At 36.0% G+C, this 15,728-nt stretch overlaps 1 protein-coding gene across 1 annotated transcript in view; it reads left to right on the forward strand.

The window, feature by feature from the left end:
- Positions 1–15,728, forward strand: part of GABRB2 (gamma-aminobutyric acid type A receptor subunit beta2) — a 265,292-nt gene that overhangs the window by 79,258 nt on the left and 170,306 nt on the right. The window contains exon 5 of the mRNA XM_006165055.2: positions 9,617–9,837. Within this exon, the coding sequence (XP_006165117.1) occupies positions 9,617–9,837 (221 nt within the window). The remainder of the gene's footprint in view (positions 1–9,616; positions 9,838–15,728) is intronic.

Genomic DNA, 15,728 nt, shown 5'->3' on the forward strand with positions numbered 1-15,728 from the left:
TGATCAAGAACATATATGCATGTATGCAGAATTTCAGTATTCAAAATGCAGAGAATTCTCAGGAACCCGAATTTATTGTTTTTCCTCCCTCAGAATAATTTATTTTAAATATGCCCCAAATTATTCTAGTTGTTGTTGTGTCATTGTATATGGCTGAGTATATATATATATGTGTGTGTGTGTGTGTGTGTGTGTGTGTGTGTATATATATTTTTTTCCTTGCTTTTTGGAAAGTAATAAAAATGGAAATGATTTTGGGCAATGAAGGGTCGGAATAAAAACTGGCAGTGAGATAGGTGTTTCAGAAGCAGTTTGATACTAAAATGCTGGATCCAGTAATCAGAGAATCCCATAGCCAGATCATAGCTTAGACAATTATTAACTAAAGAATACTGGGGAAGTCTCAGATATGTCACTTAGGAAATGCAAGTTATGAGAATAAAACTGATGACCATAGCAAAATCTGTAGAACGAAATCTGAACCAATCACTAATCACTTTCCTTACATGAATTTATTTAGTAATACAAGCTACTATTTTCTTTGTTTTACAGAGCATGATGTCTCAGGGAGGTTAGGTAACATGCCCAAGGTCTCACAGCAGTTAGTAAGTGGTAAATTCAAAATATAACTTACAGTATTATGGCAATGACCAATTAAAGAATGCATGGATAAAGCAAGAATCTAGGGACAATGTTAAGTATTAAAATTGGGTACAGACTAATTAGAAGACAAAATAGTCTAAAAAACTTGAGGTAAACTTATGGAGTGATAAAGAAGCATAGGTTCATAGGCAATAAATATTTTAATTAGCACAATTTTGTGTCTTTTTAATGCTGATTATCTGAAGGTAACTGCGTTCCCTGCTGGGCCTATTGCTTATTAAAATAAGGAACAGAGATAGTCAGTTATGCTGGCTGGATTTTTCAGCCATCTTTAGAGCTAGTCCCATCATCACTAAGGTGGTGAGTCTGTAATAAAATGCAAAATAAAGTAAGCACAATAGTGGAAAAGCTCATTGCCTTGACCCATGTGTATTTTACTTTCACAAAGAAGAAAATAATTAGTCACTTCTGAACCTGGATTTCCCTTCTGGGTGATCTTAGGTGCAGCTCCCATGTCCCCAATGTGTCTGTAGCAATTAGTCAGGGCTGCTACCATGTGCTTCTTCCAAAACACTCCAATTGAACATCTGGTGTGATGGCCTCTCGTAAGGGGGAGCTGAGTTATACTCCATTACATTCTAGTTTAGGAAGTTGAGAATGTGTAAATATTACCATGACCTATAATTGAATCAGCCATTTGTGGGCTCCGATGTGTAAGAGAGAGTATTTTAAAGAGCCAGGAATGTGCAAGCAGCTTTGTGAGGATATTTACATTTTTCTCTGAATTTCTTTTGCTTTAGATAGATAAATTGTGCCATTCAGAAATACTTTCCTTTCAGCCATGAGACCTTTACTGATACAATTAGATCAGCTATGAATAACTGAAAGAACACCAATAGCTTTGATGCTGCTTAAGACATGGGAAAGAGAAAAACTAACTTACAAATCCCAATGAGTAGGGAGAACACACATTCCTTGTTAAGATTCAGGAATAATAATTAGTAAAGGAGCTTAAGGAATCAGAATCTGGAGCCTGTTCAAGAAGTATGAAGAAGTGAGAACAAGCTTTAATGTGTTTGTAAACGTTCGTGACAGGTCAATTACGTTAAAGGTGCTTTGATCACTTTATGAAGAAATGATGACATGATTTCTGACTTCATAGACTACAATACAGTTTGTTACAGAGATTACTACCATCCCATCCATCTACACAACATTACAAGAAGTATTAGTTCAATTCAGCAATGTCTAGGCTACTATAGACCACGCATTAAAGGAATCAGAGGCTGAATGTTTGACTTGGCAGGAACAGAAGTGGGAGACCCCTCATGGTTGCTTGAAGGGTTGGTAGTATTTGGGTAGGCAGAGGAGAGGGGTAGCATATTGTCCATGTGAAAAGAAAGAATAAACAGAAAGTAAAAGATATGTTGAGGAGGTTAGAACAGTTTGGTTGAAGCAGAAAGCTTGGGAAGGTTATTGATTGAAGATAAATATGTAAGTATGGTGACTTAGAATCATAGACTATGTGAGACTCTTAAACAGGCATCATCCATTCTATCTCATATTTTTCATTTGGAATGGGAAAATAGAGATAAGGAAAGGTGAAATGAGGAGAACAGATTGTGAAGAACCTAGTGAGGAGTTTCAACTTCATATAAAAATGGTCAGAACTATGCCACCAGTCTGGGAAATGAATAGATAGATGAAAAATGAGCCTTAACAGAGAAACTTCTCATTATTTAATCATGAAACACTTTCAATGACTTATGTTGGTGTGGTCTTTCATTAATTTATCTAATGGCTAAACATTGTCAACTGAGTGAATATGTTGACACATATTCATATGAATACAGAGAGACACAAACTTAGAAATCGTGCAATTAAAACCTATTATAATAGATATCAGACTAGCAATGTTATTGCTTTCCATAATCCCAAAATTTCTAACCCAGGGTATTTCTGAATTGTAAAGGGAAAGGGTAACTTGAGATCAGCACAAATAAGACATTTTGACATTACTAGTCACTTGTATGATAAATACAACATTGCTTAAGTGATATTCTGGTCAAGACTGTAGTATAGCCATCTAATCATAAGTGCGCATAAAACAAATCCAAATTGAAAGGTATTCCAAAAAGTAACTGACCAGGGAACCAGCAGTTAGCGTACCAGCTATGTCGCTGGACTCCCATGTAGTCAACTGTGGTTCGCGTCCCGGACCCGGTGGCTTAAAACTCATGCCGGGCGTGTGTGCATGTGTGCCCAAGATCCCGAGAGGAGAACGGAGGAGAAGGGATTGTGTCATGGCCATCCCCCCTGGGAGGTGATTTCTCACTTTCTATCTCTCTGTCTCTCTCTGTCTGGCGAACGCACACGCCCTGTAGCAAAAACCTCTCCAAAAAAAAAAAAAAAAAGTAACTGACCAGTACTGTTCAAAAGTGTTCATGTCATCAAAAACAAAAAACTGAGAAACTGTCACAGGTTGAAGGAAGCTGAGGGATAGAAGAACTGAGACCACATGTAAGACCTGGGATCTTGAATTGGATCCTGAAACAGAAGAAGCACATTAGTGAGTAAATGGGTGATATTCTGATAGGGTCTATAGCTTAGTTAATAGTATTGGGTTGTCAGGAAACTTCTGATGCTTTTTTTTGCATAGAAAAACAACCTAATATTATATTAATGCTAATCTCCTAGTTTGATATGGTCTTATGTTTATGAAAATGTTAATCTTAAAGAATGCTGTATAAGAAATATATAGAAACTTTCTGTACTCTTGTTTTTCAAATTACAAAGGTAAGATAAATGAATATTTAAAAGACAATAACAAAATGGGAAATGTGTGTGTGTGTGTGTGTGTGTGTGTGTGTGTGTATGTATTCAAATGTCCAGTGTCCAATAATGAGAGGCAAACACCCAAGTAGAAAAAAATGTTCATAAAACATTATTTGGAAATTCACAAAATAAAAAAGTTAAAAGAAAACAAGAAACACACACACACACACACACACACAATTGCTTCACAATATATATTTTCTAGAACATTGAATCAAAGAGACAGGAAAAGTTGTTATTTTGGTATCAGTAAACAAATTACAAAGACAGCAAAACAAAACAAAACAAAAACTCAAAGAAAACAAAAATGACTTCACAGATTAGATGATTTTTTTAAAATAACATTTGAATATAAGGTTGACAGAGCATTTCTTAGAATGGAATTGTGTTGCCCCCCCCCCCAAGTGGCTTTGGAAACAGGAGTCCTCCCTGTACAGATTGGGGATTGAGAACCTGTAACTGCTTAGTGTAGGTGGTCTTTTCAGCCCATCCCAGTAGGGCCCTATGTCCCCTATTTGCATTTCATTTGTAACATAATTCTACTTTTCTCCCCCTGTAAGTCAAAGTTACTCTTGTTTTCTCCATTTCCTAAGTTAATTAACTACAGTTGTTCTCTTGAGTTGAAAAGAGTGTTAGAGACTTAAGATTCACTCAAGGTTCCCATTAGAGGGAGATGAAAGTACTGGGATATGAACCCAGGTGTGTCTGACCCCAAAGCAGTTTTAAATTTTTTTTTCAAATTTATATGCAGAAAATGTGGTCTTGTCAGTGTATGGTTCTGAGTTTTGACAAATGCCTCAAGTTGTGTAACCACTGCTGCCATTAAAATGTAGAGCTGTTCTTTTACCCAAAGTCATTCCCTCACAGTGGACATTTGCAGTTACTCTCTCTCTCTCATCATGAGTCCCAGGAAATCATTTGCCTGTTTCTTGTTTCTATATAGTTTTACCTTCGCCAGGATGTCATATAAGTGGAATTGAATGATGTATTTCCTTTTGAATCTGGTTTCACTCACTTAACTTTCTGTATTTGAAAGCCATTCATGATATTGCTTATATCTGTAAGTTCTTTTTATGACTGAATAATATTCTGTTTATAGAGTTTTGAGAATTCTTTATTATGTTTATATATTCTGTGTGTAAGTCCTTTGTCAGATTGCATGATTTGGAAATATTTTCTCCCAGTTGTGGTTTGTATTTTCATTCTTTTAATAGTGTCTTTCATGGAGTGACTTTTTTAAAAATTGTGTTGAGATCCAATTTATTAATTTTTAAATATTTTTTATTTCAATTTCTTTTATACCATAAAAAACAACAAGACCCTGGCTTTTGACAGAAAGTGTATGAATATGGAAGATTTACTGCTGAGTGAAGCAAGCCAGGCTACGGACGGAGAGACATTGTATGTCTCCACTTAACATATACCAACTGTCCCCACTCTATAGCCGAAACTGAATGACTGGAGTATATAAAAACATAGAAAATAGTTATAAATACTAGATACAGTGTGGGAGAAGGGTGGGTGAAGGAGGAGACTCTGAGGAAGGATATTAAGGAGAAAAAAATATTTCACTTTTAGATTTGTATTTAAAAAGTCTTTGCTAACCCAAGGTTACAAAGACTATCTCATGTTTACTTCTCAATGTTTTTTAGTTTTACATTTTATATTTAGGTCTATGACTCACTTGGAGTTAATTTTTATATAAAATGTTATATAAGATGTGAAGTATGGGTCAACTTTCTTGCCTACTTGTATATATATTTATCTGTTATCTAGCTTATCTATCTATCTATATCTATCATGTATCTATCTATCTATCTGGTAGTCATCACATAGTTTGTGAACACTGCACATTATAAAGCAGTATAATTTCAAAAAAATTTTACACCAAAATAACCTCATACTTTACTTTATATTTCCAATTTTCAATATGGTGCTCTAGTCTATTCAGACAATTTGCTAAAAAGAGTATGCTTTCTCCAATCTACTGTATTTGTACCTTTGTCAGAAATCAATTGAGCATAAGATGTTTGGATTTATCTTTAGATTTTCCTGTTTTATTGATCTATGTTTCTGTCAATCCTACCACACTGTCCTAGTGTACCTTTGTAGTAAGTCTAGAAATCAGATCACATGCATTCTCCAACTTTGTTTTCCCTTAAAAAACATATTATTATTCCTTTGTTTCCCATAGAGAATCAACTTGTTAATGCCTGGAAATACATATACATTCTAGGTAGGATTTTGACTGGGATCAAGTTTTGTAGGCTTCTAGGTCACATTAAGGGAATTGACATATTAAGAATAATCAGTCTTTACATGCAAGAACATGATATGCCTTTCCACTTATTTAGGTATTTATGCCTTTGCTTGTGTGTGTGTACTTTAAGAAAATAAAAGAAGAAAAATTAGGCAAATAAGAAACTCACCACATAATGGTCTTCAAATTTTGACTCCCTCCTCAGTCTGCCCACTATTTTTTACCTTTCATAGTCTTCAGTTGTTCTTTTACTACCTCTGTGAATTTTAGTTGTAACCATTGAGAGAAAGAGCTTGTAGTGGACTTACCGCATCTTCTTCAGATTTGAAAATTAATTACCTTTGGTTTTGATGATTTAAACCCTTCTTTGGTGAACACACAGATCATGAAACACCCAGAGTGGTTTATCTGGTTATCAGAGCAGTTATTCTCATTTTGAATGAACTAATTCTGAGACAGTATCCTGAGGGTAGAGTGGTTAAATGTAAAGAGTATGCTCTCAATGTGAAAAGTTCAAACCCTTCATCTCAGGTAGACAGGAGCATAAGGGAGAGAGAGGGTGGAACTCAGGACCACTCTTTTTCTTTGTGTCCAGTAACTTTTATTTATAGTAGGAGTCTCTTTCTGTATTGATAGTGTCATGATGTGTAATTTAAAAATAAATGAGATGTGAAAATTGGTGTGACAGTATGCAGAATCACCAGGGTCTGTCTGGGAGCATTTCTTAGCAGGCATTGCCTCGCTGACAGCTAGCAGGAGTTAGTATGAATGCAGGATCTCACAATATTACCACTTGATAGCCCAATAGATAATATTTTTTCCTGTGTCCAAACACATCTCAGCTGATTGATACACTCCAGCACCTTCTAAACAGTCTTATCTCTCCTAAATCTCAAAGGAGCTTATGATCAAGCAAGTGTAAGTAACTTTATTTTTAATAGGAATGACAGTCCAATTTTCTATTTTTTTCTCTAAGAACTAAAAATTACTAAATGTACTCTTTCTTTTTTGGTTTGTTTTTAATTTTCCAGAGGGTGTGTGCAGTATCTCTCAGCCACTATTTCAGCCTCTCTCACTAAATCCATTCTTTGAAGCACAATATTAATTGACCTTTTTTTTTTTCTTATGGTCTATTTTTAGGTTATTTGTTATGTAGACACAAAATATATATGTAAATATATATGTAGTTCTTTTTCTGTTTTCTAGTTATATAATTTATGAATCTTTAAGGTGGTTGTGATTATAAATCACGATCACATTCTAATTATCCTCAGAATAATTCCTTCTAAGGCTGAATGCTGAAGAACAGGCCAGAGCATTGTCTAAAGTCATCCACAAAAGCGAACTTCACCCACATTTAACTAGCATACTTTAGGATTCTTAGGGACCCTTTAGAGCCAGTCACTGTGGCACAGCAGGAAAGCAGTACTCCATGGTGCAGAAGCTATATGGGAAATCCCAGGTCCTGGGTTAATGTCCTGGGGTTTCTTTGTGCATGCTGGGTGTTTGTTCCCTGTGGTGAAGCCAGGGGTGGGATCATGGCATGAAGACCCTGTAGGGCGTTACGTGTGTCTCGCTCATGAAAAAAAAAAAAGAAAAAAGAAAAAGAAAAAGAAAGCACATGTGTTTTTTGTGTGTGTGTGTCTATATATATATATACAGACATACATAGGAATTTGATTGTAAATTCAGAATTCCGACACTGACTTCTTTCTTTTATTTAAGATTATTTTATTTAATTTTATTTATTTACTATTTTTCTTTTTTTAAATTGACAGCGAGGAATAGAGAGAGAAAGCGCAAAAGCAAGAAAGCAAGCCGCCAGGTCCAGGACTCAACCTGCCACTGGCCATGTGGTAGTCCAGCTCCCTTAACTCCCATGCCACCTGCTGGCCCTGAATACATTGACTTCTGAATGAAGTCAAAATATGTATGTTTGTAAATCCAGGGAAAATATTAAGGATATTTATTTATTTATTTATTTTTACAGGAGGATTATACTTTCCCATGAAAACTGTTCAATGTTTATAGTAGATAATATCTTTTTTATTATTTTTCTAAGAGAGATATTTTTGCTATAGTGTGCTTGTGCTCACTTGAGAGACAGAGAGAACAGAGAGACAGGAAGTGAGAATTCATCCCCCAATGTCGGGGTCCAGCCTCAGCATGGGTGGGTTATCTCGACGAAGGCAGCGAAGGTGAACAGAAGACAAAGGCCTCAATGCCTTTTCATGCACGTCCTTTGCCGGACACCCCTCAGAGATCACTGCCAAGGCTGGACCCTGGCACCCCAAGGAGAATGGCCACACTGTAATCCCTTCTCCCTTCTCTCAGGATTTTTGGCATGCACACACAGGCATCCAGTGTGAGCTTCAAGCCTCCAGGTCTGAGTCTCGAATCACAGTTGGCCACGTCAGAGTCCAGTGACACAACCATTTCGTCATCTGCTGGTCCCATAGCAGATAATATCTCATGGGTTGTATTTTAAAATCACACAACCAAATTGAGGTGTATCATCTCTACAAAAGATGTATAAATCTCTTGGAAAAATCTCAAGACCTCATAGAAATTGAAGCATGTATTTTATACCTAAAACTAACCAGATATGTGTAGAAATCCAATAAACAAACCATATTGGATTGTCACTCATTCTCTCACTGTTGGTGCCCTCAGCACTGTGTTAGCCTCTTAGGTCCCAAAGATGATCAACACAGGGTGCTAGTCTTTTTTTAAAGCCATCATGTAGGGCATTGTGAACCTATTTTACAATAGAACTGTTAATTATCCGTTTCAAATGAATATTTGCTTCTTCACTTACTAATTCAAATGAAGGTGAGAGAGCAATTGCATTACGCCCTGCAGACCTCTAATGGATAAAATATGTCACTATATATGCAAATGCTTTATTCATAATTCATAGCTATTTGTAGTTTACAAATTACATTTGTGCCATAAATTGAATCCTCAGAATAATCTGTTTAGATCAGGCATGTAGTAAAAGCCCCATTCATAGTTAATGGAAATGAAGCAAAAATAATGTATGTAAATTTATAACCGAGAAAGAGAGTTGAGAAATGGTAAAGTTGGGACTCCAGGACAGTGCTCACTTTCTAACAACCCTCTGTTAATAAAAAACTGAGAACCCAGCTGACTTATCCAAAATCCTGCAATTAAAATTCTCATTATTATTGAGTTAATATTGTTTATATAGCTAGAAAGTTTACATAAGTCTTAATGGAAATGTCACCTCTGCAGGGAAACCCACTTTGATAAAGCTGATTAGGGTTCTTATTAATGAATTCTTACAAGTACTACAGTAATAAATGAACTACTTTGGAGCAAACTATTTCAATTTATATTCCCTATTAAACCATAAATTTCATGAGGCAAATTTTCTCCACTACACTATTTTTACTCTCCCTACAAACAGGTCTCTTTCCTATTCTTCAGATGTGTCAAGCCCATTCCTACCTCGGGGCCGTTGCGAATTGTTCTCTACTTGGGATGTTCTTCCACGAGTCAGTGGCTTGGACTCCTTAAGTGGCCTTAGCACAATGCTAACAAATAGACAGGCTTTTCTTCATTCCAGCCAAGTATTTCATAACTTCCATTATATCTTCATAGAATGTAGCATTGTTTGACTTTATTATGTTCATTTATATAACCTTGCTTATAAATTCCTTGAGCACAGGCATTTGATCTGTCTCATTTGCACTTTTATGCTAGCTCCTCAATGGTGCCGGTCGATCACACAGTAAATACTAATTCAATATTTATTGAATAAATGAATGAATGGAAGAATGAATGCATGAGATCTTAAGTGTGATTTGCTAAGTCAATATTTTTATTCATAGGTGTTTGCCTATTCCGCAAGTCTGTTTGATTACAAAATAACCATTTTTTTTCTCACATTCACAGGATTATACCTTAACAATGTACTTCCAGCAAGCCTGGAGAGATAAGAGGCTATCATATAACGTAATACCTTTAAACTTGACTCTGGACAACAGAGTGGCAGACCAGCTCTGGGTGCCTGATACCTACTTCCTGAATGATAAGAAGTCATTTGTACATGGAGTGACCGTCAAAAACCGCATGATCCGCCTGCATCCGGATGGCACGGTTCTTTATGGCCTCAGGTCTGTAGTGTCCATTTCAAAATTCAACCTTTCCTGAATGGGACGTTTATTGCTTCTTATCGGAAGCAAATAGTGTACTGTTTTCCTTACTCTGCCTTTATTCTGCCGAGAAACAGTTAACGTCCTACGCAATAGAAATCTGAGAGCTTAAGATAGCATGTTTACAAAGAGACTTAGCCCCAGCTTTGAATTATCTTCCAATATCGGCCGCTGATCCTAAAGCTGCTTTCTTTAAGGAGTAGGAGTAAACAATATCAAACTAGCTGAGACACAGGTTTTCTTTCAAGTAGAAAAAATTATAAATGCTGAATAATAAATTAGAGTAAAATGACAAATGTCAAGTGTCTGAATGTGGCAGATACTCTATTTTATTATTGCTCCTGAGCTCCCTAAACTGGGTCATGGTCCTGAGATGATGGGGAAACATATTGTGCCCTCTTACTCTCTAAGGAGCAATGAGACTTGCAAATAAATCAAGTAGTTATCTATGTTTATTAATAGTGAATTACTACTCCTAAATGAACCTCAACATCAGAAAATAGTTGAGATGCTCTGCTATTTGGGTGAGTACAATTTGTAAAAGAAGACAGTCTCTTCTTTTAGACTTTATTTTGTATTAAAGGTAATAAAAGCTTCCTGGGGGTGGGGAGGCATCTGTCTTACCATGAAAACCTTACACTATAAAAAATTTCTCTGCATTATAAAGAAAGAGATTCTAAATTCTGACATCTTCAGTTGTCTCTGGACTGTTGTTTTACCTGATCATAATATTCATGTTAATAATCATGGCATATTCATTCTTAAGCACTTAGTAAGGATCAGACATTGTCCTAAATGCTTTCTATACTTTATTATATATTCTTCTATTGTTGCCATTTCCAAATAAAGAAACAGAGGCTAATGCAATTTGCCCATGGTCACAAAGAAGGTCGTCTTTGGAGATGGGATTTGGACTCTGTTCCAAGTTTAGAGCTACAGTCTCAACCATAAGACATTAAACAGGGATGCCTCCATTGTCATATTTTTTTCTTATCTGCTCTATCTCATTATCATTTTCTGCTCTAAGCAGTGCTCCTGAGGGGTGCATTGGTTTAGAGTCATAAACTCCACTTCTTTGATGATCATATTTGTAGATAAAAAGGCATTTGACAACAAAGGGAAGGAGTCAAAAGGAGAGACAGAGAGGGAGCACATCTGTCTTCTGTGTGAGGTACTGGAGGTTTGGACTCAGGCAAGAAAGAAAAATAAGCTGATAAGCAATGTCTGAAACGTTTCCAAGGAAGTGTTGGACTTTCAAGAGCTCTGACACAGAGAATGGGACTGAGCAGAGACACATTGTGTTAACCTGATTACTTGGAATGAACTGCAAAACATGGTATCACAAAGATCTTGATGAGAGAGTAACCATGTGGGTAGTAGAGAACACTGGGGAAGAAAAGAGACTGTAGTTTATCCTACTTAAAAGTTAAACACAGAGGGAGGTAAGAATCCAGTAGAAGGCAAAAAGAAGCATAGAAATGATGTTACCCTTTCAGCAAGGAGTGAGGTGGAAGAGGACTGGGAAGTAGCAGTGCTAGCCAAGCAGCAGACTCAGGGCCATCAAATCATTTCAAATAAATAGCAGTGAAACAGACATTACTATGTTTTCTTCCTGTTTACCTGGGATACCCACCTTCAAGGTGGATAATATCATATTCTTCTTAATATACCCAGTACTGACAAAGCACCTGGAGTGTAAGTAGCTATTTAGTAAAGGTTAAGAATGAACTTCTGAATGCACATATGCCAAATTGAGTGAACTGGGGGGGAGGGGGGGATAAGTATATCTTTGGAATTGAGGGGAAAAAGAGAGGATCAATCTAAAAGCTAAAGTGGTTTCTTTATATCATTAACTCATTAATCAAAAAAGGTGATGACCATTCATTAGAATCATTAAGACCAACTCAATGCAGTTGTTGTGTCCTGAATTCATAGTGGTATAAAATCTTTTTTCTCCCATCTCCACTTCCAACAAGGGTTGTTGATAAAATGTGCAGATTCTTGGATACCTCTGCCATGCATATAATTAATATTTCCACACTGAGCAAGCTCATGAATTGTGATTCTCCATGGTGTTCTTAATTCTGAAGGTGAAATTATTAGGAAACTTTTTAAAGAAATATATAAATGGCCCAATCCAGTTTTTATGTGTAAATAGTAAAATAGTTTGTTTCTTAGCTGAAAATTTAATGCAAGCCAAATGTTATTTTTTCAACTCCAGGAGATTCATTTGAAATAGATTAAGTGAAAGGAATGTGGTCAAAATGACTACTGTCAGGGCTGACTCAGCAGTACTTAGCTTTTCCTCCTTTTTACCCACCCAGTCATTTTCTGTTGCTGACATTCAAGGAAGAAATCTATTTGTACTTATGTTCAATAATGACTACTTTGAAACCACACTTAAATAGTAATGCTATTAATATCAGTAGCTAGTACACATTTAAGAACTTAGCATGTACTTGTCACTATGCCATAACTTTGCATAAATTATCTCATTTCCTTTTTTTTTTTTTTTTTGAAAAAGAGATTTTTTACTAGAGATTTTTATGTGAGCCTGCCAAAGAAATAGAGATAGACTGAAAGCGAGAAAGCACCTACTGGGGGATGGCCATGCTGTAATCCCTTAGCTTCCATTTTCTTCATGGGATTTTGGGCATGCATACACAAGTGCCCAGAATGAGCTTTAAGCTTCCGGGTCCGGGACTCAAACTGTGGTCAATTATGTGGGAGTCCAACGACATAACCATTGCACCTTCAGCTGGTCCCAATATTGTCTCATTTAAAATTAACTTTTGCACTACAAAGTGGGTGCTATTACTTTCTCCTCCTTCTTTTCTTTTAAGAGAGATTTTTTTGTTACAGGGCACATGCACTTGACAGAGAGACAGAGTAAGAGAAAGTAAGAAATCACCCCCCAGGGGGCCACACCACAATCTCTTCTCTATTCTGCTCTTCTAGATAACAAGAGGTCTCTATGTCTTTGAAATAACTTTTTATTTATAAATTGTATTATGAAATTTTTCGTACAGACATGTTGAAAGAATACCACAATGAATATCTACATAATACAATTTATAAAAGAAAAATATTATTTCAAAGACATAGAGACCTCTTGTTATCTAGAAGATATTGCTCAATATTTAAAAGGTCAGCAATCAAGGAATGATATTTCTGGTTTTCTGAGGGCAGAGAATTAGTTATAGAACTACAAATATAGATAAGTTATACAGAATGTTTTTTTCAAGATTAAAATTGTAGTTTATGGCTGATGATTAAATTTTAAATTTTTAAATGTAGATTCTCACTCTCTTAGTCCATTGTGGCTGCTATAACAAAGTTCCATTAAACTTTGGGGACTTATAAACAAAAATTTATCCCTCACGATTTTGGAGGCTTGTAAGTCCACTGGAAAGGCAGCAACAGATGTGGTATCTCATGGCAATCTGCTTCCTGCCACCATGAGTGAAAAGGCGTCTCCTTTTTTTTTTTTTTTAAGACACTAGTCTCATTTTTTTTTTTAAGACACTACTCTTTTTTTAAGATACTAATCTCATTCATGGGGGCTTTGTCCCCAGGACCTTATCAACTCCTCAAATGCCCCTCCTCCTAATGCCATCACTTTGGTGACTAGTTTTAACTGATTAAATCTGGGGACACAAATATTTAGACCATGGCAATTGCTTTCACTTTGACAACGTAGTTGACACCTTGGTTATCCTAATTTGATCAAACTGGGATATTGAGATATTAACTATGTATTTTACTGTATTTTACTACAATGGTTAGCCATTTCTATCAAGACATATGGCCAGATGTGGGGAAGAATGTTTTCTTGGAAGTAACCCAGATATAGAAATGGACACAAATGACTTTTCAGTTGATGCAGAACTCCAATCAATTTATAAAGCAGATGTTTCAAACAGATGGAACAGTGTTCTATTTGACAATAACATTGGCCCATTCAGATCACTCTCAAAACACATCAGGAGAAACAACATAGAAAGTGGCATAGTGATTAAGGTGCTGAACTCCCACATGGCTGACTGCAGTTTGAGTCCTGATCTTGCACCTTGAAACTCACACCGGGAACATGTGCATGTGTGCCCAAAATCCCAAGAGGAGAATGGAGGAGAAGGGATTGCAGCATGGCCATCCCTGCAGGAGGTGATTTCTCACTTCCTATCTCTCTGTCTCAATATCTCTGGAAAGTGCATGCACCCTATAGCAAACAAAACAAAACAAAACAGGATTTCTATTCATGAACCCTGCTTAAAAAAACCTGCAAGTAAGGGACCAGCAGTTGGCATAATGGCTATGTCTCTGGACTCCCATGTAGCCAACCACAGTTCGAGTTCTGGACCTGGTGGCTTAAACTCATGCCAGGAGCATATGCGTGTGTGCCCAAGATCCTGAGAGAATAGAGGAGAAAGGATTGCAGCGTGACTATTCCCCCTGGGGGTGATTTCTCACTTGCTTTCTATCTCTCTGTCTCTCTCTGTCTTCCTGGTGAGTACATGTGCCCTACAGCCAAAACATCTCAAAAAAAAAAAAAAAGCTGCAAGTAAATCAGGTTTAATCAGCTATTTAAATGGCCACCGTAGAGAATGTATAGATATCATTCTGATTACTATTTACTAAATTATTTTATTTGTTAGATTTCAAAACTAATGAATAATTACTCTGGACAGGAGAATCAAGAAACCTGCATTCTAACCTGAAAATTAGTTAATCTTCTAATCAGCCATTTCAATTATTTCTAAACATTTCTTTTAGTTCCCCGAGTCTAGGGTCTTGTGATTTGGCTAATATATGGCCCATGGCCTTATGAGACTACCATCCTAATATGCATAGAGCAGTATTTAATGTTTTTCAGCACTTTGGTGGTTGCATTCATCTTCCTGAAAAAAAAAAATTCTGCTTCATTAAGAAAGCAAAAACACCATCACATTTAGATATGCAAAAGACCGGTCAACCTGAACTGCAAACTGATAACATCATTTTGCAAACATCGCAATGTATATTTTTACTGAAAATAGACTCTAAATTCAAAATGGACTGTGTGTTATTTCTGCCTAGTCATTAATGTAATATCATAAGCACGTTATCACATTAAAAACTCTCCAACAAACACAGTAAAAAGAAAACACTTTCCAATTATGAAATGATATATATTTGATTAAAATCTTAGAAAATATAGTTAAGATTTGAAAAGCAAATTACCCCTAATCCTTTACCCAGAGATAACCACTGGCTGTGCCTTTTCATATACTCGTTAGATATATGTAATTTTTTTATAAAGCAGATTTATTGTATACATATTACAGTATAATCTGACCTTTTTCTTCAAAAATGTATGTATCATAAACATGTTTTTAGTGTCCAAAAAACCCTCATCACCATCATTCTTTCACCATCATAGAATGTGCTTAGGGTTTTATTATTACTTTGTCAGTTTTAAGATAAGGTTTATGATTTTGATGCATACTGAACTATGTGGTTGGTTGCTACAAAATGCAGGATTGTTATTATGAGCATATTTAATATTGTAATGAGGAATAGGCCAAACTATTTCTGACATACTTTATCATTTCATACTAGTGATATTGGCATTCATGGTCATATCGGTTAAAGAAACAGCTCTGGAAATATACTGATGCTGACTTTATTAGGACAACTTTTAAGGAAAAAAATACTTCTCTTACTCTTCTAGCTGACCCATCTAAAAATAGCTATTTGTCTTTCATGGAGGAGGGAGGCCTTGTCTTCACGTATATATACCTCCCATATGTAACATTACATCAGAAACTTGTCACTTCTGATTAAAGGTTCACATTCTTAAAGAAAGATTCAGC

The sequence above is a fragment of the Tupaia chinensis genome, unplaced genomic scaffold (assembly GCF_000334495.1).
Source record: "Tupaia chinensis unplaced genomic scaffold, TupChi_1.0 Scaffold143796_1, whole genome shotgun sequence".
Taxonomy (NCBI): domain Eukaryota; kingdom Metazoa; phylum Chordata; class Mammalia; order Scandentia; family Tupaiidae; genus Tupaia; species Tupaia belangeri.